This window comes from Chroicocephalus ridibundus, chromosome 3 (assembly GCF_963924245.1).
Source record: "Chroicocephalus ridibundus chromosome 3, bChrRid1.1, whole genome shotgun sequence".
Classification (NCBI taxonomy): Eukaryota; Metazoa; Chordata; class Aves; order Charadriiformes; family Laridae; genus Chroicocephalus; species Chroicocephalus ridibundus.
In genome coordinates, this window is record NC_086286.1 from 62,293,946 (window position 1) to 62,317,955 (window position 24,010).

The window sequence follows — 24,010 nt, forward strand, 5'->3', positions numbered from 1 at the left end:
AAGCCTATTTTAATGATTACCCAAACATGATGTGTTTTCTTTAGAGCAGATGCAGCATAAACCTCTCAAAGGTGACAAACCTTTGACTCACGCAGATGTGTAGGAAGGACTGGAAGTTTGATACATTTTTCTTATTAAATTATATACACAGAGAGATGCTAATTACTAGACATCTTTCTCCAAAATGCTTTCTGATCAGCTTTTTTACAAGCTCAGGAAGCAACATAAGTCTTAACTGGCTCTGCCATTTTTGTTGACTGAAAAGATGCTGTCCGGGCCTTGAGAAGCATTTTTTCAGGGGCCAGCAGCATCTCCGATCAGAAATTGTAAATTAAAAGAGTTAAACAGCGAATGCTACAGATGGTGATATTGGTCATGAAGTAATTGAGCAAGAGAATTTCAGTGAATGCTGAAAAACAAGCCCAGAGGAGCAGGGGCTTTGCAGAAATGGTTTTTAAAATCAGGTGTTCCATTTGGGCTCACCTCTACCTTTGAGTGCTTTGGATCCTGTTGTGTAGGTTGGCAGGTAATTTTTCATGCTGCTGCCTAGCTCTTAACATTTAAAATACAGTAATTTGTGAAAGGTCAGTATATTCTCTTAGAAGTTCTTATAATGTCTCTATGTGACTTCAGGGGGAGTCCCTAGCACTTGCCCAGGTAGAAGGTGTATCTAACAAATAGCTTTTAATGTGATTATATTGTTTATTAACACTGATTTTCAACTTTGGTCTCAAGGAAACCTTCCAAAGCATTGGTTTTCAATTTGTGGACACTTTGGGGAGTATATGCATAAATCACTTTGGATATACTGCAGTAAAAATTCACAAAGTAAAAGCGTTAGGGTTTCACAAAAGCAGACAAACTAACGAGCTAAACCTGCTTTGCTTTTGCCCGTGGACGTTGCAGACATAAGCAGGTAGAGTTTGAGGCTTGGAACCACTCCGGATGGCGGTAGGCTGATGTACGGTGTATTTCAGCCTGGATGTAATTACTTCTGGTTGTTTGCCTTTTCCTCACTCCAGAGCTTTGTTTTTGCAGATGGACCAGCTGCGTATCCAGTCCCGGTGCAGAACACCAAGCCACTACTTACTGTCAGCTTCACGTCAGGAGACATCAGTTTAATGAACAACTATGATGACTTGTCTCCTACTATCATCCGCTCAGGGTTGAAAGGTAGAAAAGGGAGCCATTTCACCCCCTTCCTGTTTTTCTTGTATATTTAATGATGTGTGTATAGATTGTGTATAGATTTGCGGTTGTCTCTCCTAACCCAGAAGCGCTCAGCCACTGTTATTGCCATTTCCAGCAGTGACACCTGCTGGTGAAAGAGCAGCGCTTGGCTGATAGAGTTTTTGTGTTTAAAAAAATGTTTCAGTTTTTGAGATCATGTTTTTGTGGCAGTTTTGTAGAGCAAATTGATCTGTTTGCTGTTTTGCAGCTGAATGTGCTAATATGTTTATGCTTCTTTGTGTGAACGCCTCTGCTACTTAACACTTCCTTTGCATCTTTAATTCACAAGGTCTCCTCCCATGCTTTTGGTAACCAGGTATGAATCGCAATGCTGCTTTGACTCCCACAAATTTTGAACACTTGCTAGAACTATTAATTATCGAGGAAACATATTCAGAGAGAAGAAAAATTCTGCTGATTACTATACAGCTTGCTAAGTGATGTGCCTGAATGTTTGTAAGATCAGTATTCCATGTAAAATCTTTAATTCACATTGAAATTTTTACTGTTCTTACCTATCAAAGAAGTACCTTACTTTGCCAACACTCTCAGTACAATTTACGGTGCTTTGCTGGGGAGAAGTTTTAATTCACTACAGTACATAAGCACATATTTAAATGTAAGTTCCATTGATTCTTTTCATCTCCACAGATAAATTAATTTTATATTAGATTTAAAAAAAAAAAAAAATCTGTTGGAGGAGACTCTTAACTGTTCCGTAACGCTAGGATATTTTTGGTGAAAAGTTGCCATAACACCAGCCCAATAATTTTTGGGTGATCCACTTTGTAGGGTAGTTTTACGAGGTTAAAAAATCACCTTTAAGGTTTCATTTCCACTCCTGCTTCCATCTGTGCCAACACAAGAAATGTGTGGCTGGCAAAATGTAGCATCCTGGGGCAACCCTGTGATCCAGAAAACTTCTTCAGATGAAGGGACACCTAAAGGCTGGGAAACTGGAACCAATTTAGAGAAGCTTTTGTTACATCCACCAAGGGGTGTTCCCAGCATCTCTACAGAATTATAGTAAATAGGAGAGGAAGTAGTCTTGACTTGTCATCTAGCCTAGCTTTCAGCTTGAAACAGTAGGAGAAACAAACTCCATCTTATTCTCTATTTAAAGTTGCAGGGGTCTATCTTGCTGAGGATGTCTGTCCTGTTTCTCTTTCCCCATCGACTTTCACGAATAAAAAAAAGATCTTTTAATTACGTCACCTCCTCTAGCAAAATATTAATGTACAAGCTACAGTAGAAATATTTTTTATGATTGTAAATATTGTTGGCATCAATAGAAGAAGAATGTGCAACATCTTGCTGGATTGGGAATGTGTATAAGACAGAAAGAGAAAGGTGATTGGGATATCACTCTCTGTTGTTCTGAAGCTACCCATTGTACGGTGGAAAGTATTTTGCATATAGCTGTCATATAGATGTAAACTTTTTTTCTACGTTCTTATCAGCTTATTTTTCAAGTGACTGGTTGTTATCACATGCAAGAATGTGCAAAACCACCCAGTTCAGGGTCTCCATCCTCTCCAGCCACTTGGCATTCTGCTGAGAGCGGATGGTCTGCAGTATTGTGTGTGAGTCTGAATTCATGTGTCTCTGTTTGAAATCTGTAAGCATAGCTTTGTGGTCTCTGCAACAGATGCCCTTGTCTTTATGGACTACTTAGTGTATTTTTAAAGCAGGCAACTATAAAACTATTTCAAGCATTACCAACGTATTTTTGCTGTTCTATTAGCTTTGCATAGCTTTCATTTTACAGGGAGTATTCATATTAAATTGATGCAAAAAAACATTTGCTGTTGGATGAGAATTTGATTACCCAAATACAAGTTCTTCTTTTCATCCATCTTGAACACTCCTGGAAATTTTGTCAGTTCTAGTGGAGGTCCTGAACTGTTCAGTTGTATCCTTTCTTTTTTTTCACACTTCTTCACTCAGTGATTCTCAGTACACTGCTACCTGCAAAACTGATGAACTGCATCTACTAGTTGCACTAGTTAGCTACAACTGCTGCCTGCAGAGCTATTGCACGTTTAGAGTGCTATCTATTCAAGGTTTGCTGATATCCATGCCTGTAGTGGCTGGCAAGTTGTTTTGAAGGATGGCTCTGATCCACTGACTCACTTGCAATCTGATACCCTAGATGAAACCTCCGTCTGATTTCTAATCTCTGTGCTTATGCTGAGACCTAGTTATCAGTTGAGCTATTTTATGTCCAGGTTCAATAATAGTTGAAGACCCCGTTGGCAGCGCAAGCATGCTGTAGAGCCGTGCTGTCCTGGGGGGATGCTGCAGCCATGGCCAGCCCTTTGCTGCCCTTGCAGCAGCCTAATTCTAGGAGTTGTGAGAGAGAGAGAGAAAACTGCTGAACACGGTAATCGCTCTTCTTCCTCTTGGTATGGGGACCAACTGAAAGTTTCACCTGAAGACACGTATCCAAAGGAGACTGCTTTTTCACTTTGGTAGTTGTGTAGTTAATCCAGTTACCAAAAGTGGAGTTGATCAGCGTGTCTTACTGATTTCTAACCTGCCTATCGTTATACTCTCTGAGAAAGATGAATAAATGCCCTTGCAGATTACTTAGAGGGCTAAGGACTAAGAGAAAAAAAGAGGCATAGGGTGCCTAGCTGTGGAAAAATTATCTTGAGGAACATGTGTCTTGCCTCTGACACGTACAGAAGCATAATTCCCATGAGAAATATGAGAAAGTTGAAATAATACAAAACCATTTTAAACTGCACATAGAAGTCCCTGGAAATGACAAGTTGACAACTTGAAACAATTTTGAGATCCTTCCTGCCAACTCTCATTTTTCTCCTGCTTCTTCATTTGAAGACAGCTTCTCGCCCACAAATGTCTTCAAAAGGTTCTTGGCAGATTGAGCATCCCAGAGCACAAAAGTTTTGTCTTTACCTTCACTTTGTCTCAGCACAAAATAGCTGCCTTTCACCTCCGGTTTAAGAGTAAAAAAGTTTAAAGACTAGCTCAGTATTACTTGCACATGCAAATCTGCCTATGGAACACAAGCAGAAACACAAAGTACAGGTTTAGTGCTCTTGTTGCAGTGTGATAAAGAGCTGGAGGATATAAGGGTTTGAAATTAGCATCCCCAAATTAAGCTGTGGGCGTTCCTCATCGTGAGGTTCCTGTAGGAAAAGTAACTGATACCTATATTCGTATCCGCATATATGAGAGACTAAGCAATCCCTGTGTCCTTCTGGCAATCTCCTGCTAGACAGATGAGTAGATTTTCTCAAGTCATGTGTCAAAAGAAAACCTATGACACAGAGGCCATCTGTATTTATGGACAAAAATCCAAAAGTCTTTCTAGTTTGGTGTTATACCAAAATATAACTCTAGTTTGAGTGATACTAAAAGTTATATTCACAGCAGTGGGAACATGAGGCATTGCCAAATACGCTTCTTTTTTGCGCTGTAGGCCTTTCCAGACAAATACTCTGCTCTCTACTGCTGCTGTCTTAGTCAGTGACATTATTTTTGTGCGTATTAACTTAATTCCGATTATTTACCCCAAAGGTGTGCATACAATCTTCCACATCAGTTTTAGTATCTCTAATACATTCTTGTACTTAGGAGCAACGACTGATTACATTCTAGACTCACCATAGAGAAAGAAAAATGAATGGTTTTTACACCTTTTTTGCAATTTACAAAATAAAAAGAATGTCATTCTTGGAAGTGCATATGCAGCGTATTTGCTACTACTTCGATGAAAGGATTTATGTTTCTAAGTACTTAAGTAATGTTTGAGAGCGTGATTTAGCCGTTCAAGTCACTTTGCAGCATCTGGAAATGCTGTTCCTACTGATTCTCATCAAATGATTATTGCAAACTGTCTTTGCAATTTCAGATGTGGTGGTACAGTGGTGTACACAAGGAGACCTACTTGCAGTAGCAGGCATGGAGAAGCAAAGCCAGCTAGTTGACCTCAGCAATGGTTCCCTGTTGAAAAGCGCGCTTGTCAAGTTCTACAATGTGCGTGGGGAGCATATCTACACTCTGGAGACACCTGTGCAGGTAGGAGATATTTTGAAGTCAGTTCTCAATGCTTTGCCGACATGCTTTTCCCACATCAGCTCTTTGGTACAGACCTGCAATGTGAGAAAGTTTACAAAACCTGAACACATTCTGAAATGCAATATAGATAAAAATGCACAATAAATAATTATTGTTTGCATTAAGATAGACATCCAAGAGTGCATCTGATTCTAAGGCCCACTGCATTGTGCAAAAATATAGTGAGAAACAGTCTGTTTCCCAAAACCATTGGCCCATGAGCAGACAAGACAGAAAAAGGAAATTGGGTTGTTTCACGGATAAGTGACTGAAGAGCGAGAACTGGATAACATGCTTGACATTGTAGCAGAGCCAAGAACTGGACAAAAATATTCCAAGTCCAGGGTCATAACCACAAAATTATTCTCTCCTTGTTATCGCTCTAATTTTCTAATGTACAATCAGTGGATCTGATGCAATATTCTACTTTTTATGGCATCAGATGGAGAAGGATGAATCAGAAAGTCTTGTTTCTGTTCCCACCTTCTGTACAGACTTTCACTGTTACCTCGGTTGTGTTAGTTGACAAGTAAATGTCAGCACATGGTCTGTGTGCTGCTTAGGAGCACGAAATGCTTCATAGGGCTTTACTGATATTTTAGAACCCAGCTGAATGTCACTCTACAGTTTATTTAATTTTCTGCAGAATAAGGCTGGCTCCATTCTGATTTCTGACTGTTACTAGTGAAACTTAATTAATTTATAATAGCTTTGGAACCTAAAAGTGAAGGAAAATGCTATATATATTTACTTAATTATGATTAATGATGATACCATTTATTATCATTTCTTTTTCAGTACCCTGATCTGGGATGGATACAAAAGGATGACGTAGTAAACCGGCTGCTAAGCTTTTGTGTTTGCTTGTATTTAGCATTAACCTGTGCTTATTAACGTTAGCACTCTAATTTAGATAGAATTCCTTAGTTTTGTAATGTATAAAATAATGTTCTCTAAAGCCAACCTAAATATGTACAGTGATGTCTAATGCTGATTTAGGTGTCTAAAGGACTTACCCATACACACAGCTTTCGGGTCTTAAACATAGCCCTTTCAGCAATGTAGCACAGCCCTTTCTTCTCTGGATCGATTCTGCAGAAAACATATTTATACCAGTGTTGCTCATTCCCAGACCAGGTAAAAACCAAACCTCATTCTGTTACTTCAGTACCAGAATGCTGTGTGTCCGTGTTAGCTGTTGAACCAGTGTAACACTCCGGTGTAAAATTGTGAAATCAAGCTGTGGTTTGAGCAGTGGAACTGATGGGGTCAGGTTGCCTTAAGGGGGGTGTGTGTGCAGGCTCATCTCCTGCCGCTCTCTCCCCAACTTTGTTCCCAGCCACCTCCGATGCCTTCGTTTCCTCTAGCTCTCCCTGTATCCTATCAACTTACCAGCTCTTCTTTCTCCTCTACTTAATCAACTGGGAGAAAGCACATATTGTGGTTGACATGAGGGCTAATTAATCTGCCATTATATGAGTACTTATAGGACAATTGACAGGTCATGCAGAACAGGTAATTTCCAAGCTCATACTGCTGTATTTCTCATAGTGAAAATACTAACGTGAGGCCCTCTGCTCTTTCCAGCTGCTAATTTTCACTGAAATTGCAGCATTTTAACATCATGGAGATTTCTTCCCCCTTTGTCAACTTCAGATGAAAAGTCAACAGTTTCAGGTTGGAAGTGAAGGGGGGTGGGGGTGGCAACCACCAATTAATAACGCAGTCTTGGAGTCTCATTTCCTTAGTAAACCAGGTTAAAAATGTCATTCAAACGGATGTATTTATGTTTATTAAAAAAACTGTGTTCATAAACCTGCCTAAAATTAAAGCCACTCCTCTCCTCTTCTTAGTTAGTGTTTATTCTCTTTATTTTGTGCATTTAAATTCCTATTTACTCAGCTGCAGGAGGAAGCGAGGGGTCTTTCAGGACACCTGTATCTGCTCATGTGGACTTTATGCTTCTATGTATTTGAATGCTGGTCTAACAGTATTACCAGCTAAGTGACAGGTATGCTAGAACACTGCAAAGTATTTGGTTTACTATCAAAACCAGATAAAAACTGCCGTTGCAAAAAAATTGCTAGTAACTTTTGTTATTCTGTGCTTCTGCTCCAAAGACATATATGCAAAGATGACAGAACGAGTCAGTGGTCCCAGTAATTTGATGACAAATTCATCAGAGTAAATTCATTAGTTTTCTGCCCCATGCAGTCAGTCTTCTAATGGGATTTTATAAAATTCATCACTGATTATTGAAGAAAAGAATTGGAGAAAATAAAAGAATTTCCTCATCTTCAACTCTTCTGCTAAAACTTTTTTCTGAAGCAAGCAAATCTGTGACTAGAAAAGCACATTTATTCTAAATGAGCATTGTTCCGAATATTAAAGTCAAAAAAGTAAAGCAACAATGAACAAAGAAAATAGGTGCAAAACTGATTTTCCATGTGGTCCTCTGTTCCAACTCTTTGATAAAGCAGATGTCTGAAAGTTTTATCAGTAAGGTATACTGAACCGTCATCGTTTCTAGTGTTTGTCTGAGCGGAGCGTCTTTGGTAGGATATTTAGGAAACAAGAAATTTTATTGTTTATAACAAAACTCAGTCTAAAACTGATGTAGGATTTATATGCAACTTGGCTGGAACGTTACCTAACATAAAGTCACTGCAAACCCCAAGATAGAATAGATTTGGGTACTGCAGGTTACTCATCTTGATGATGACTGTTGTCATGGATCCCTTCAAGGTGTTTTATATGCCACCTTCTCCTCCAGCTTTAGTATGATTTTGGCATCCTCTGTCTGAATCCAAATGAACGCAGTGGCTTTGCATGAAAAATAGTGTTCATAAACAGAGTGGTATAGTTAGCACGGTGTAACAGTCTCTCTTGTTCCCCGCTCTGAGGCTTCGGCCTGCCACCCTGACATGCTGCAAGAATGTATTTGCAGAATACAGTGGGAAGAGCTGAAAAAGTGTTGGTAAGGGTTGGGCAAATATTGAACTTCAGCTACACAGGACCAAACTGGTCTGAACCTTGAAAGAATGATGAAAACATTTCTGAAGGGACTTCAGAAAGTCACACCAGACTTTTATCTTATTGGAAGCAGTTCTGTGAAAACAGGGTCCATACTGTGACTCCGAAGAGTCGATGCTGGTTATTTATTTTATACAAAGAGCATATCTTAAAGGCTGTTGATCAGATGATAACTATTCAAAAATATACTATCAATTTCTGTAAAACTTAGCTTTTAGTATACTCGCCCTCGTGTACACAATCACCAACCTGATGTACCAAAAATATGCCCAGTTCTTTTAGCTGGCAGTTTTTCCATGGTCCTGCTTTTTCAACATTTCAAAATGTGATTACAATAGCAGGCTGCCCTGCTGGTCATATTTTTTTTTAATTGGAAGAATGTTGATTTCTTCCATTATTTGCTAAATCCTCACAACATCAAGCAAGGATGAGAATAATCAACTCATTCAAGACTGTTTTACAGTCTTACTGAAGCGGTTCACAGGAAATGCTGCAACCCAGTTCTGTCGCTTCAGAATTTCTTGTCTGATGTGCAGACAGGTCTTTATTATACCAACCTACCGTACCTGCCTGCTCTTGCGTCTGAGTGGATACATCTGCTTCGTATCTTCCCAGTTGAACTTTAAACAGAGGAATCTTCTACAGGATCACTTCAAAATGACCTACTGCCAGTTTAAACAAACCTGTGAATTTTTTCTGTCCAACAGTTCAAAGTTGTGGCTTATATTTTAGTTCCTTATTCGCTTTTTATAATTTTCTTTTTTATATGTCCCAGAGAGGACCGGGGGAACAAGAACATGGATTTAGAAACACCGATGCTGATCTCATCTATACACCTATAATTCTACAGTCAATTTACATTAGTTTATGATTTTATACCACTGTGTGACTCTTGTAAGAACAGATTTAAACCTTAAGTGCAATGAAGAAGGAGGATAAGAGTGAACTGAGCCCCGCATATTCCAGAATCAGTTGCATAGGCAACAAGATTAGATGCAGAAAAACTGTAATTGCATTTTTATCAGTGTAATATTTTAACATGCTAAGTCAAAGTGGTGTACCAAAGGCTAAATCTTTATGGGAGAGGTTTCCAGGAGTCTTTGAGAAGACCCGCTTGCTCTAAACATGCTGCTGTCAGCAACAGCTTGCACAGCATTTCACGGGCTGCTTCTCTGCTGGCAATGTCCTGGCATCTGAATGGATAGACGTGATCCTGCAGAAACCTGGTAGTTGTGTGAAAGCTATTTTACTAAGGCCTGAAAAGGAGAGAAGAAGCTGCCTTTTACGTTACCCAGCTAAGCTGACCTGGCTTACTTTGTCATTTATTTCACATAGAGTGTTCAGGTTTGTTGCTTCTGAATTAACATGGCCTTTCATCTATATCACCTGAAATTTATCCTATTTAGTTATTGTTGTGTGACAACAAAGCTTCAAGAGGAGTTTATTTTCTTACAGAAAGAGAAACAAGAGCAACAGTTTAGAACTACCTGGTGAAACATTCTTTGGAATATCAATAAGGACCTTGATATTTTCCATATATGCACCCACGAATGGTGTGGCAGTACAGAGATGTGCACACACAATTCACAAGAGCCGAGTGGGCACTGCAGCTATTGCACCTTCCAGCTTCTCTCTGAAAAAAGCAGAGGGAAAAGTGCCTGTCTCCACACGAGGAGTCTAAAGTGAGAGAAAGCAGGCAATGTACGTCAGAGTTTTACTTACACATACCGTTCACTAGATACTATTTTGCAGTTGGGTTCTTCCTCCTGAGAAAAACCCTGCTTGTTACTGGGCTTTCTGCCCTGGAATACTATTTTTATTTCATTACCAGTGGGACTCCCAGTGCCAGCAGACAAGAGATTAGAGCAAGCAGCAGGCAAGCCCCATGGCTCAGGATTTCTGAGCTCAAGGCAGGCGGCAAGAATCAGCTTGAACAGCGTTTTCATTGACTGAACTGCATACAAGTGATGAAAGGTGTATAAATTATGTTCTCTCCTGTAAGAGACAAAAGAAGCAACCACAGAGCTTGATCCGGAATATCCATTCCCGCGTGCTTTTCTAAGGGAAGTTGACATCCCAGCTGGGGGTACAAATTTGAGTAGATGTAGCTGACTTTCAAGCCCACTCAGAAAAAAATAGAAAAAGAGATCCTTTTTGAGATGCTTTTTCAGTCAGTATTTCTCATGATAAAACATCTCAGTTTTTGTCCTTTGGCCAATTATTTCTAATATATAATTGTCATAGAGCTAAATCCTATCTGTGTGTACAAGTTCAAGTTTTTTTCCCTACACGTTTGTATTTAAACCCTGGAATTCATTCAGATATTTACAGTTTGTGCTGAGAATTTTCAAAACCTGGTGATATTTATATATGCAAAGTGAGATTAGAAATTATCATTAGACTTTTTATTTGTAGCTGCATTTCCTTGCTGCTAGCAGAAAAAAACTAGTGTGCAAACATGGAGAATAGATTTCTTCTGTGCTAGAATCTGCTTGTTCATTTTCTAACGGGTGCAATATGGGTATCAACAACTTCTTTCCTTCTTTTTTTGCTAAAACAATGCAAATAAGTGGATGTTTTTATGGGGAGCAATATTTTGGGTTGGATGTTAGAGTTCAATTGTTTTTTTCTTAGCAGAGTTTGGTAAGAAAGCTGTAGCCAGCTTGTAACTGACTTGCTGCAGTAATTGATTCATATCCCTTGTCCTTCAAGGGAAAGAGTGGGAAGTGTAGTTATTGAAAAATATTATTGGAGCAGTACATTTAAAGGTCAGGTCAGACCTGGCATTTGGGTGATCTTTTATTTCTCCAAGCCTGTAACGACAGGCTAATTTTCCCTAAACTTCACCTTAAATCTTAGCCCTTCAGCGTGAATGAAGTGTTGCTGGATATTAGGCTTGAGGAGTGCTGGGGGACTGACCATTCCGTAGAAAAGGAAGGCAAGGCGTGTGTGAATCAGTAAGCAAAGACAAACCAGTATGGAAGAAGTGCTCTTTGATGAGATTGAAAATACTAAGATTAAGACACGTGAGGTGTGTGGGGAGACTAAATATACAAATGTAGGAGTAGAATTGTCATGATTTACAAACAGTACAACACTTGTAGGTATTGTGTGTGTGCATGCATGTGTTTAAACATGCACCCACTCACTTACTGTTTACATAAAAACACATAAACAGAGTATAGGGGAATCAGACATTGAGAAGTTTAGAAGGTAGCTGAGCTATGGTTGCTGGTTGGGAAACTGTGGTGAAATCATGCAGTGAGGCAATGTCTTTCGACTTCTGACTTTCTGCTCTTCCCCAGCTCCACAATGCTGTGTTGCCAGAGATCCCACCCAACATTTCAAACCCTGGGAATATTTTTGAGATCGCAAAGGTTCTTCCACTGGTGCTGTCTGCATCTTTGTAGGCAGTGGTAACCTGAGGAGAGAAGTGATTTCATTTGACTGTATGTGGAAGAAGAGAGGCCTATCTGGGTGTGATATATTGGGTTATAATAGCTGCAATACTAGACTTCATGGTAGGGCTATCTGGATGTGCTGTATTGGATTATGATAGCTGGGATATTAGACTTCTCTTCTGGCATTAAACTCTATCCAATAAATAAACATTTGTGTGCTGAGTCACATACTTGTTTGTTCCTTCACTGGATTTATAGGTAAGCTTTAGTTGATGCAAGGTGAACAGAAGGATGCAGTTTGCATCCCATGGTAACGATCAGGTAGATAGTTCTGCCCATGCTGGAATTCAGCCCTTGGGGTAATCAGGGTCACTTGTACTGGTGCCTTTCTCAGGCTGTCATATAGTAGATATGGCAGGTACCTAACTTGTGTCAGTGCCTTTTCAATGGCATTTATTTTACAAGCAGCTTGAACTGTCTCATTACTGCCAGGCAGTATGAGGGCTGAGCCACACTCTCAAATCATGAAAATACCAATCAGTAGGGGATACTTTATGTGATCGCTCATCAAATTTAAGGCTCTGTCCTACAGATTATGACAAGCCACGTAATAGTTATTGATGGTACACAAAGGATTTTTCAATTCTTTTTAAGTTCTCGACTATAAAATGCCTTTAGCAATTACTGTGAAAATCACAAGGTTCACATGTTGCTGCTTTCCATTTGCATATCAGTCAGCCTGGAGGCTTGTGCCTCCATGGAAGTGTGTGTGTGGTGTTGCCTAGATGTAATGAAAATGAAGCTTCTTCATTCCTCCCACTTTAAAACCAATATTTTCCTTGAAATTTAAATCTAGGATAAGACGACATAGCAGGGAAGATCTTTTCACTGAAAAAGTAATTTCATCCAACCCTTTATCTTGACGATAGACATTGATACAGTGCTGTGCAGCTGCTTTCTGCTTTATATCATTCTCCTAAAAACATCTTGTCCTGGTTTCTCACCTTTAAGCATCTTGAATTTGTAAGTGAAGGGAAAGATTTTTTCCGCAGACTAGATTAGTAACTTCTGGGCTGATCTAACCCAGGTATCTGGGTACCATGTTACTAGAGAGGAGTAGATAAAAGTTACTACTCATGGTGCCTTGACTTTTGTCTTCTGTATAGTTAATTCTCGTTTGCTGCATCTTGTGAAGAGCAAATATATTCCAAAGAGATCCTGACCTGTCGGTAAATACAGTTCATAATTTCTAAGAAAAACATGTTTGCTTAAACTCTTGAGTGTCACAGATTGTGAAAAGAAGGGATGCCTTCACAGGAAGAAGTAAACCTTTTGTAGTTCACTGATTGCAGCCTGCTGCACAGTATTCTTCACGATGTGAGAGTTTTGTGTAGTTTATTTGTGTAGAGGTAGCAGCTGTGGAATTGAAATTCCATACAATACGTGTACATGCGCAAATACAGATGCCTTGAAACACAGAAAGCAAGAGATGACAGGTGGATGCAGGTAACACTCATGAAGAGCAAAAGTAATAGTGATAGGGCTACAAGAGGTCGCAACAGACTGGTGCTTTACATGAAAAAGATGGGGTTTAGGAAGAGAGTTCCTTGCAAGCACAAATCAGTATTCTCACATAAACCCTTAATGTTCATGCAGCAGGGAATAATGTCCAAAGCAGCATTTGTTTATTGTTATTCTCCTCGTTCTGACACTTACTGCCAGTCGCCCCTGACTCTTTCTGGTTCTACTGTCATGAATTTAGACATTTCCTGTGTGTAGACAAGCAGAAGACAAAAGGCCATTCTCTGTTTTGTTCCTGGTGCTCTTTCATAGCTCACTTTCTTTGGGAGTAGTTCAAAAGAGACACTGTGCAGCAGAAGACTCAGTGCAAGACAAGAAAGCCAATTGGGTTTTATCCACTAGTTTACTGTCTCTGGGCATATAATTTAACTTTTCCGTTGTACAATGCAAGCTGTTACCAGTGGATGAGGATTGATTAGGTGAATGAAGAAATCACCTGGATAGGGCATCAAAAGATGTGAGGTAATGCTGTGTGACTTTAAAGTCACTTATCTAGGTAATGAATTTGGTAGACAATCCCTTGTGTAAAGAGCTTTGAGCCTTGTGTGTAAAAAGCACTGTATACCCATCAACCACTGTTATCGATAATTTCAGATGTTCACATTCTTCTCCCTTCTTGTGGGCGATAGCGTTTAAGTTTCTGGAGGACTTAGGGTAACATGATCGGTGCTGAATTCATGCGGTCGCTTGCTCTGCGACTATCTTGGAGAAAGTGTGCGCCCTTTTAAAGTTGTATCCTTTTCCTCCCCACGCAGCGTCCCATCATCTCCATCTGTTGGGGTCACAGGGATTCGCGCCTGCTGATGGCTTCCGGACCTGCATTGTATGTTGTCAGAGTCGAGCACAGGGTCTCCAGTCTGCAGCTGCTGTGCCAGCAGACCATCGCTAGCTGTCTGCGGGATGACAAGGATATCAGCAAACTGACCCTGCCCCCTCGGCTCTGCTCGTACCTCACCACTGCCTTTATACCAACAATCAAGGTAAAAGAAAAGAAACGTGTGTGTGAAGAGGAAAGGGTTGCTTGATTTTCCCCCACCTCCATGCTGCTCCTAAGCGACAATGGATAAATTATGCGATATTATAATTATCATAATTATCATTTTAAAAGCTTGATTAAGGGTCATTCCTGTCCTCTTCAAGAGCCCACTGATCCATTTGGTGCCTATTAAAATCTGAAAGGAGGGCTCACACATGCTAATCTGCGTTATTCCATGGGGATGGCCTTTCCAAGGGTAAAATATGCTGGTGACTCACAAAGACTTCTGAAGAAGCTCACGCTGATGATTATGCTGTGTCACAGTTATAGGAGAGATTCACAGTGGTAAAACTGTTGCCTCCCTGCTTGTTACATGAGTCCTTATATTGCCAGGAAAGTTATGCTTAAGATCTGTGGCTGCCCAAGCATTTCTGCTGACAGTGAGTTCTGCTAACCTTACTCCTCCAACAGTGCTATGGGAAAATGAATCAGATATTATGCCTTTTCCTGTACCACAGGCAGAGCCATCTGCTTGACCCCTTTGTTTCGTGGTTTTGCCCTCAGGCACATGTCAGGATTTCCAAACTCTTTATCACAGCCTGTAAACTGGAGCATTAGCTGATGAATGCCCTATATTCAAACGTATATTTTTGTGTTACGCAGTTTTTGTGTATGTGTTACAGCATCCTCTTGGGCCAGTTTTAGGTCCTTGTTAAAACAATGCAGAGCTAGAATAATTTGAAATCAGTGGAGCTGGCCCAGATTAAACGAGAACAAATTAGGCCTATAAAATAATGATTCAGAGCAGTTCCATTTGGGTACTGCTAATCGGGGCAATTTGTGCTACTGTGGAACATCTCATTTGCCAGAAAAGAATATATGCCTTTCTGTAACCATAACTCCTCTGTCCCCAAAGATGTGGTATATTTAACAGACCAGTGTGTCTCAGTTCTTTCTAGCATGCTTACTTCTCCCCAGGAAGCTTTCCATCCTTTTTAAAAAAAGGGTAGATGGGACACTTAGGGACATGGTTTAGAAGTGGTTTTTGTCAGGGTAGGTTAATGGTTGGACTCGATGATCTTAAAGGTCCCTTCCAACCTCGGCAATTCTATGATTCTGTGATTCCATGTTGTCCCAGAGCTACCCCTGCAGCTCTCTAGAGCATCAGTGATGCTTGCTTGGCTGTTAGGGATGGGATGGGATGGGATGGGATGGGATGGGATGGGATGGGATGGGATGGGATGGGATGGGATGAAGGCAGCAGTTGGCTGTAGCAGGGCTGGGAGCCATGACAGGGATCAGAGGGGCAGAGGCAGCACAGGGGCACGTCCATTGCCAGCAACCCTTCTGTCACCTCCTAGAGGGGATGCCAGTGTGGGAGCAGTCATGGGGCTGCGTAGCTGAGAGCCTGAAGCAGAGTTCCCAGAAGCCACGTGGCCCTAAAGTTTCATGGGTGTTTCTGGAGCCTCCTCAGCACTGCTTTATATTTTATCCTGGCGCTTCCCCAGCCACATACTCCCACCTACACAGTCAGCCATGCCTCCAGTGCCTGGCAAGTCACCTTCTTCCCCCTCCGGCTTGAGGACTGCATTATAGATCTCTCTTCAGCCCATATCCATCTTGTCAGGTTAAGGAGGTTCCTTTTTTCCCATTTTTTTTCTTGTATTTTCATGTTGAAAGAAATTGTGTTGACTTACACACATAAGTAGTATTTTTGTCATACAGGCTACATTGTCCTAGACAAATGCGGTCCACTGCTTTAGGACTGAGCTCTTCATGGATTAAGACAGGGTTCTAGAAACAGGGCAGAGTAACCCACCCTGAGCTTTGTGCTCGTATTTCTCCACATTGCATGCAAAATAGGCCCTCAGCAAAGATGGGTCATGTGCTTGGAAGTGATATAAGAGGTACAAGCTTCTCTCAGAGCTGACGGCATTGTAGCATAGTGGCATAGCATGTACCAACACCAACCAGGAGCGGAAACCTGGGTGGCCAAGTTCACTTTGAGGGCCAGCAAGAGGCAAGATACTCTGAGACTTAGACTTGACCACATTACCCAAGTTAAAAGAGAACTTTGTGTTAGAGCCATGACTTGAATACAGGTTTGTTGTCTAATTCAGTGTTCTAACCACAGGTCCAACCTTCCTCTTTGATGTAACTGATTTTAGTTTTCTGTGTACAACTGCTTTTGACCTAAATAAACAATACACAGCCACTCTGTCTTGCGTGGGGGTCCTGCATAACTCACATGGTAGCCTGTACTAATTTTGACCTGCCAAGTTAGAGTTGTGTTTAAATTTAGTTAGTTGCCTTAGGATTAAGTCACCACAGAAAAAAACCTAATAACCTATAGGAAACTTTCTCTTTCCTTCCTTCATTTAATTAAGCCTCCTATCCCAGACCCAAACAATATGAGAGATTTTGTCAGCTACCCAACAGCTGGTAATGAACGCCTTCACTGCACGATGAAGCGGACAGAAGATGACCCAGAGGTCGGTGGTCCATGTTATACTCTGTACCTGGAATACCTTGGCGGATTAGTGCCTATCCTGAAAGGACGTCGTATCAGCAAGTTGCGGCCAGAGTTTGTCATCATGGATCCTAAAACAGATGGAAAAGCAGGTAGAACTGAATTGTTGCTCTGTATAAAAAGTTATTTAGAAAGATTTTAGATATTAAATCCTCAAGAGTTAAAGAAAATCTATATATGCAACATGGAAGGTGGCATCTGATTTTTTTTTTTTCTGATGCAAAAAAAATCTTCAGCATGACCTAGGCTCAAACCTCTGAAATTATACCATGCTGTCTTCTGTTTTACAAAAGGGAACTTCTTGTATTTTGAACACTGGGGAATAGATTGCTAATTAGCACAAAATATTCTTTAGTCTCACTTTTGAAGTCGACTGAATGCTGTTCACCTCTCTGAATCATGTTCACTTGAGTTTGAAGCATTGGAAATTTGGAATTTATACCAGGCAGAGTGAAGAACGGTTGATTATCTCTGCATAGTTTTATCTCCACTGCTGCCTGTGGATTGGATTTATGTTTCTGCTGACTGATAGTTGTAACTGATAGCAGTTTTCTGAAGCAGCACTTACATTTTCTGGGGCCTGTCTTGATAGATGAAATCTATGGAAACAGCTTGATTTCCACTGTGATTGACAGCTGCAACTGCTCGGACTCCAGCGATATTGAACTGAGTGATGACTGGGCAGCAAAGAAATCTCCCAAAATCAGTCGGGCTAGCAAATCACCCAAGCTCCCTAGGTAATAATTTCTTGGCTATTTCTTCCTCTGTTCCCCCAGGTCTCTCCTCTCCTCTCCTCTCCTCTCCTCTCCTCTCCTCTCCTCTCCTCTCCTCTCCTCTCCTCTCCTCTCCTCTCCTCTCCTCTCCTCTCCTCTCCTCTCCTCTCCTCTCCTCTCCTCTCCTCTCCTCTCCTCTCCTCTCCTCTCCTCGGAACCTAAACAAGCAGATTGTTTTAAACACTGGGTTGCCAAGGTTCTGTAATGTTATGCAAAATAGGCTTCTAAGCTATTAGTTTGTCTCATTGCTTTCCTGTAAGGTCTTTATTATATTCATTATGTGCATAGACAGAACCCTCCACCTGCACAGAGCCTCACTGGGCATCTGTCTGCTGGCTTGATGTTATGGGATTGAGGCCCTGATGCCTTCTAGCTGCAGCTGACACTTTTCCAAAGACTTTCTATTATAAGCTTGTCCTAGTATGAGGCAAAGGAAATGCACCCCTTTATATGGGAATATAATGTGTGAAATACCTAAGTTTTAGTTTACTAGCACTTGACAAAAGAACCATCAGTTCCTGAGCATAAAACCAAAATGGCTCAGGAAAAAACCCACAACCTACCTTTCTGCCTTAGCTTACTTTTGAACTGTAGCTTTTGCTCATTATTTTTTCCACCAGTGAGTTTTTTCAGGTGCTTGACCATGACCCCCTTTGTATAATGGGACTCAGGAGTAACTTTTGGCTTAGAGCAAGAGGACTGGCGAAGTTTGTGTCACCTTGGTTTGCTGTACTAGCATGGCGATCTGCCAGCCCAGGTGTCATATTTCCATTTCTTGAGGCTTTGCTCAACGTCTGCATAGCTGAAATAGCTCAGCAGTACACCTCTCTATGGACTAGTGGAAGATATATTGTATCTGGTAGAACTGCTGTAAGCTTTGTTAAATGAATTGGAAGACGTCCAGTCTCAGTTACTGCTAGAGTGTCAGGCCTTACCTATCTTGAAATCTGAGCTGTAACTCTTCATCCTGTAGACTCTACAGTCTTCATTAGTCACTTAGACAACACCATACTAGTTGTCTTCATTACATCTTTACATTCAAAGACTTAATTTTGTGCATTTTTGCATGCCCATTGATGATTCTAATTATTGCTTTATGTGCAGAATCAATATAGAAGCTCGCAAATCTCCAAAGATGTCACGAGCTGCACAGGAGATATCAAGATCACCAAGGTTACCAATAAGGAAACCTTCTATTGGTTCACCAAGCCTAACTCGAAGAGAGTTTCCTTTAGAAGATATTACTCAGGTATTGTGCACATTGTGACCAGACCTGAGTCCAAATGCATGTCCTTCCAAAGGCAGCAAGTTGTGATACAGAGCTCAATGATCACCAATAAAAATTTTTCATTTAATTACAGCTACTGGATGGAACAACTAGAGAATTGCATCTTGCAGTTCAGTATTAAACCTGGCACCGCTAACTTCTGTCAGTGTGAATCCACGTGAGAGGTTTTATTCTAGGTGGTGGTGTTGGCTGTTTGAAAGCATACCTGAAAATGTTTCTTACTCAGTTTCTCAGAGCTGTCCTAATGCCACTGTAGTTCTCTGCTTTGTTAGGAATCTGCAGAGACAAGGAAATGCTTACTTCACAGGGCCACGTGTTCTCTATTTTGTGATTACGTGGAACAGCCTTCATTGGAAGGCAGGCAAAGAATTACCATTTTGTGCTCTTTATGGTGTTCATGTCCTGTGGGTAAATGAAACTTAGCAGGCTGTAGAACTGTCTGGATTACGTATTTTATTATACCAACCTGCGTTCTTTTAGTTCTGTTTTGTTTCATTTCAGTTGTTTTCAGACCCATAATTGATCACCATGGCAGCAGAGGTTTGGGAAGCTGCTTTGGAAGCTCCAGGAAAAATATGTTTATCATTATGAGTAATTAATTTCTGTCTTATTTATTGTTCTAGAAAGTGATTCTTAAGCATAGAACCAAAGGACAGGGTGTATTACTTTCTGAAATACAGAATTGCTGCACTTTTGTGCAGGAGAAGCAAGCATCTGAAAAGAGACCTATTCTCGTTAAGCAGCCATCACGTTATTCCGTTCCTCAACAGCTTTAATCAGCCTATGTGGCTGTTGTATACATTATTTCTGGTGGTGTTCGGATACCAAAATGAGACTTCTTAATGACTGGGTATAACAGGTGCTACATAGGCACATTAGGCTGTTTCAATAAAATAAAAACAAGAGAAGCTGAAATTCTATTATCTCTTGCAATAGCTTGATTGCCCTGCAGGTTTTTATTAGAGCTTGATACAGATTTTATTAGGTGAAAATGATCTTGTTTTTCCTTTGCAGCACAACTACCTTGCTCAGGTCACATCTAATATCTGGGGAACCAAATTTAAAATTGTGGGTTTGGCCGCTTTCCTACCAACTAACCTTGGTGCAGGTAAAAGTAAACTCTATTGATTTTTTGCATCTCAAACTCTTTCTAACAAACAACAAACATAGGCCATGTGATTCTTTTTAAGTGATCAAAAGGCTTCTATAACAAAGCACTTATTTTCTGTGGACAATAGGAATTAGATTTTACAAAATTCACTGTAACTAAGAGACTAAAATCTATAAATACAATAATGAGATGAACAAGAAAATGTTAAAAGTCTCAGTTGTAATAACAAGACTAATTAACAGTGAAACCCAGACCTTTATTTTTACAGTTTTTTTGAACAAAACGCAAACAAATAAAGACAATTTTTGCAAGACTATAAAAATCATAGGTTTTAAGTCACTATAATAGAATTATTTTTAAAACTCAGATTTTTATAGTAATTTAGCTACTAATTATACCAAAATAATGTTAAAAAAGCTCTTACAGCACCATGCTCAAGATTGTTCAAGTCAGTGCATAGCCTTATCATATGGTTCTTTAGCTGGAGCATCAGTAAATTGATAGCTTTGATTAAAAGTAGCAGTTGTCTAGGTTTTGACCTTTTTCTGGGCAGGCCAATTCTCCCTAGATAGTCCTGTTGCAAGGAAGAAGGCTAAAGAACAGGGTACCACCTAGCAGAACTGAGGTCTGAATTGAAATATTAATGCAAGTATAGGAGTTTTACAAGCTCTTTGGAAAACTTTCTCCTATGTTGCATTGTATAGTTAAAGTCAGAACTACATAATGATGCCCTGGATTCTAAATTAGTTAAATAGATATCTTTTGTGGCCACATTGATTACTATCAGACAAGAGATGGAGTCCCAACTACGGGGGAGAGAACCTTCTCTGGCCCAGCCTCCAGGCAAAGGTTGTTCTCTCAGGATGTTGTCGCCCTGGGGACAACCAGTGCTACCACTACAGGGCAGTGGCACCCTCTACTTAATAATGAGTTATGGAAACCCTCGGGTTTGTTCCAGCCACCTTTTTCTTTCAACTGATTTATGACTTTCTGACTTTCGCAATCTTTGTAATGATTGTCAAAAGATGGTGTAAGAATGACCCTACTGGGTCAGGCCAGAGGTCATTCTGATTCTCTCATTATCAGTGACAGATACGTGGGGAAGGATATGTAGAATAAGTGCGTAGTGAAACTTCCTTCAGATGTTCTCCCAGTCTCCAATGGTTCAGGTCCCAGGGACTTACTGAGCCAGAAGGGGTTTCTTTGTATGTAGTAATCCTCAGCAGATTTCCTTCCTGGGAGCTTTCCAGTTTTCCCCTAAACTCATATAAGTCGGTAGCATCCTGTGATGAAAAGTTCCAAAAGTAGAATGGAAAAACTATTTTCCTTCCGTAAAAATAGATGTGAATACAAGATGAAGTAATTCATTATTTCTATACATTATTTAACTACAGAGATGCTGTTTCTATTTAAAGAGAAATAGCCAGAAGTAACAATCTCTTTTATCCTGTTTATGCAGTGTTACATAGTGATTTGGCTAAGAATGGCCCTTACATGCATTTGTTCATTAATACATTAAATAAAAATAGTCATAGCCCTTCTGTCTGCTTTGAATTGATCCTTTCTTAGCTTTAGATGCTCTTTGTGTAACAGATTATTTTTTTTTTTATTTCTTGTTATACTCTTTCTCCAGTAATATATAAAACCAGTTTGCTGCATCTGCAGCCCAGGCAGATGACAATATATCTCCCAGAAGTGCGAAAGATTTCAATGGACTACATTAACCTGCCTGTCTTTAATCCAAATGTTTTCAGTGAAGACGAAGATGATTTACCAGGTAAGGAGGAGCTGAAGGTCTGCCATGTTATGGGTTAAATTAGATGGAGGACAAATCACTTGTGTCACTAGCCCTAGTGATTTGTGCACTAAACGCACAAATCAAAATCCCACAGTCTGATGGGGTCCTGTAGAACTGAATTAGAATAAGGCTAATATGTATTACCGACATTGTTTTCTAAAATATGTGGAAAATAAGATGTGTATAGAGCTGCTACATTTCAAGTTCATTGGAAAAGTAATCATCTTCTATTTAGTTCGCTAAGAATTCTCCGTAGGCCAAAGCCTCGCATTCTGCACTTTTGTAGGACAGAATTTTAATGTGTTGGAAACCTAAAAGGGCCGTTCTTGTGACCTGATGGCAGCAAGGCACAGCCTGCTCATAGGAGCTTGGGTTGGAGGGCAGGTTCCCGTAAAACTCAGACACCCTTTGAGAAGTGGTAAATGCCCATTTGGATTTTTGTCAATACCAGGTCTTACAGAGAGGCTAAAATAGTAAAGTGTCGATAAACAAGGGGCATCAGGAAGAATTTCTCATTTCACTGAGATGTAAGGTAGCAGAAGATTCAAGCAGTGCAGGGAAGGCTTGGGTGCAGGTGATATGAATGTGGCAGGTAAAAGGACTAGAAGCACTCAGAACCTCCTCCAGTCAAAAAAAAAATAATCATCATACCAATAAAATTAACAAATAATAGACAAGAAGATGAATTAATACATTTTCAAAATTTTCACATCACTGAGGGATTCCCGTTGCCAGGTCACAGGTTTTTGGAACTACAGGAGTGGCCGTCATGCCAGTACCTTTTAAGGAGGAAGGAGTGTGAGTACTGCAAAGCAATTAAAGCCCTATGCTAGAATCTATTGAAATAAATGGAAATACTCCCATTATTTCAGAACAAGGTTTTGACTGCTGAAAGCACCAAAGCTTTCATCTGACCCAAGCATCAGAGTAGTCCTCTAGGCTTCTAAAGAAACATTTGTGTGCTTAGGATGAAGCCCATTCTTTCACGGTTTGGGGCTTGGCTTGCCTAGTTTATATATCTGCATTATATTCATCCATAGGATCTGAAGAAAATAATAAGAGACATTGATTATTGTATATATATTAATGCCTAGATGGCACTCAACATTTTCTGTTATGAAACATGGTCCAAACTGACAGAAAGCAATACAAAAATTAAATAGAAAAAAAGAGTTAATATAAAGTTTTCACATCCCTTCCTTAAAATTGGATTAGATCTGCAATATCAATTCCTTTTATATTATTAAAGGAGCTGAAATGGTACTCAGAATTGCAGGTTGGTGAGTACCACATAATATAGGGAAAATTGTTAGAGAGTTTTGTTACAGCTCTTTAGGCAACTCATAAAAGAATCATACTTCCCTGTCCTCTGTAACAGCCTTCCTCTTCTTGTCCACTTTTTTCTTTCTTCTGAAAATTCATTTCTGACTTAGCAAATGGAGGCTACTTAAATCTTCAAAAACATTTTGGGGGCTATCCTTTCTTAAAGCCTGCATATGAAGGAAAAAAGTGACGTATACTAATGCAAAAAAATATTGCAGTGTAAATAATGATTACATGATAGATTAAAAAAAAAACATAGCCGAAAGCTGCTCTTGGGCAGTTCACAGTGAGGTACTCTTGGGACAGATGCTTTTTAATGTAGTCGGTAAAGATTTGGCAAGGCAAATGGACAGTGAATTGATTTAACTTGCAAATTATGCAAACAAATCAATTAAAAACCATTGGAGAAATGAAAAAAAACATTGGGTTTAAACACTTTGGGATATTAATCAACACCATGACAAATGAGATTTTGTTTGATAAGGAACTTAATACCCATGACTGGCTTGCTCAAGCCAAGCTAACAACTAAACCTCAAGCTCTGGTGGATAAATTGCTAACCTGCAGGCAACAGGATGAAAGCATGACCAGCCAAACACAGAACCACGCTGCCTGAGGGTCTTAAGTTTAGCTGTCGGTCTCCTTCTAAAGGAACGAACAAAACTACCATAAAAATTTGCCAGCATAGCCGCAGACCTCTGTACACCTACCACATTCATGACTGATGCTGATAAAAGCCTAATGCTATTGAAAATGTAATTATAGGGCATAGGTAGATTAGAAGAATTTTAATTAGAAATTAGTTAGGAACTGGGCAGCGGCTGGAGGAGTCCTGACTAATGGATCTCATGCCTGATCTGGTCTTTCAAAGAAGAGGTCT

General features: G+C 40.0%; 1 protein-coding gene across 4 annotated transcripts in view; it reads left to right on the plus strand.

The window, feature by feature from the left end:
* Positions 1-24,010, plus strand: part of TULP4 (TUB like protein 4) — a 148,932-nt gene that overhangs the window by 118,104 nt on the left and 6,818 nt on the right. For all 4 annotated transcript variants that reach the window (XM_063329404.1, XM_063329405.1, XM_063329403.1 and 1 more), the window contains 8 exons: positions 1,039-1,173; positions 5,111-5,277; positions 14,087-14,311; positions 16,695-16,929; positions 17,430-17,574; positions 18,715-18,859; positions 19,913-20,006; positions 21,643-21,786. In XM_063329404.1, coding sequence (XP_063185474.1) covers positions 1,039-1,173; positions 5,111-5,277; positions 14,087-14,311; positions 16,695-16,929; positions 17,430-17,574; positions 18,715-18,859; positions 19,913-20,006; positions 21,643-21,786 — 1,290 coding nt within the window. The remainder of the gene's footprint in view (positions 1-1,038; positions 1,174-5,110; positions 5,278-14,086; positions 14,312-16,694; positions 16,930-17,429; positions 17,575-18,714; positions 18,860-19,912; positions 20,007-21,642; positions 21,787-24,010) is intronic.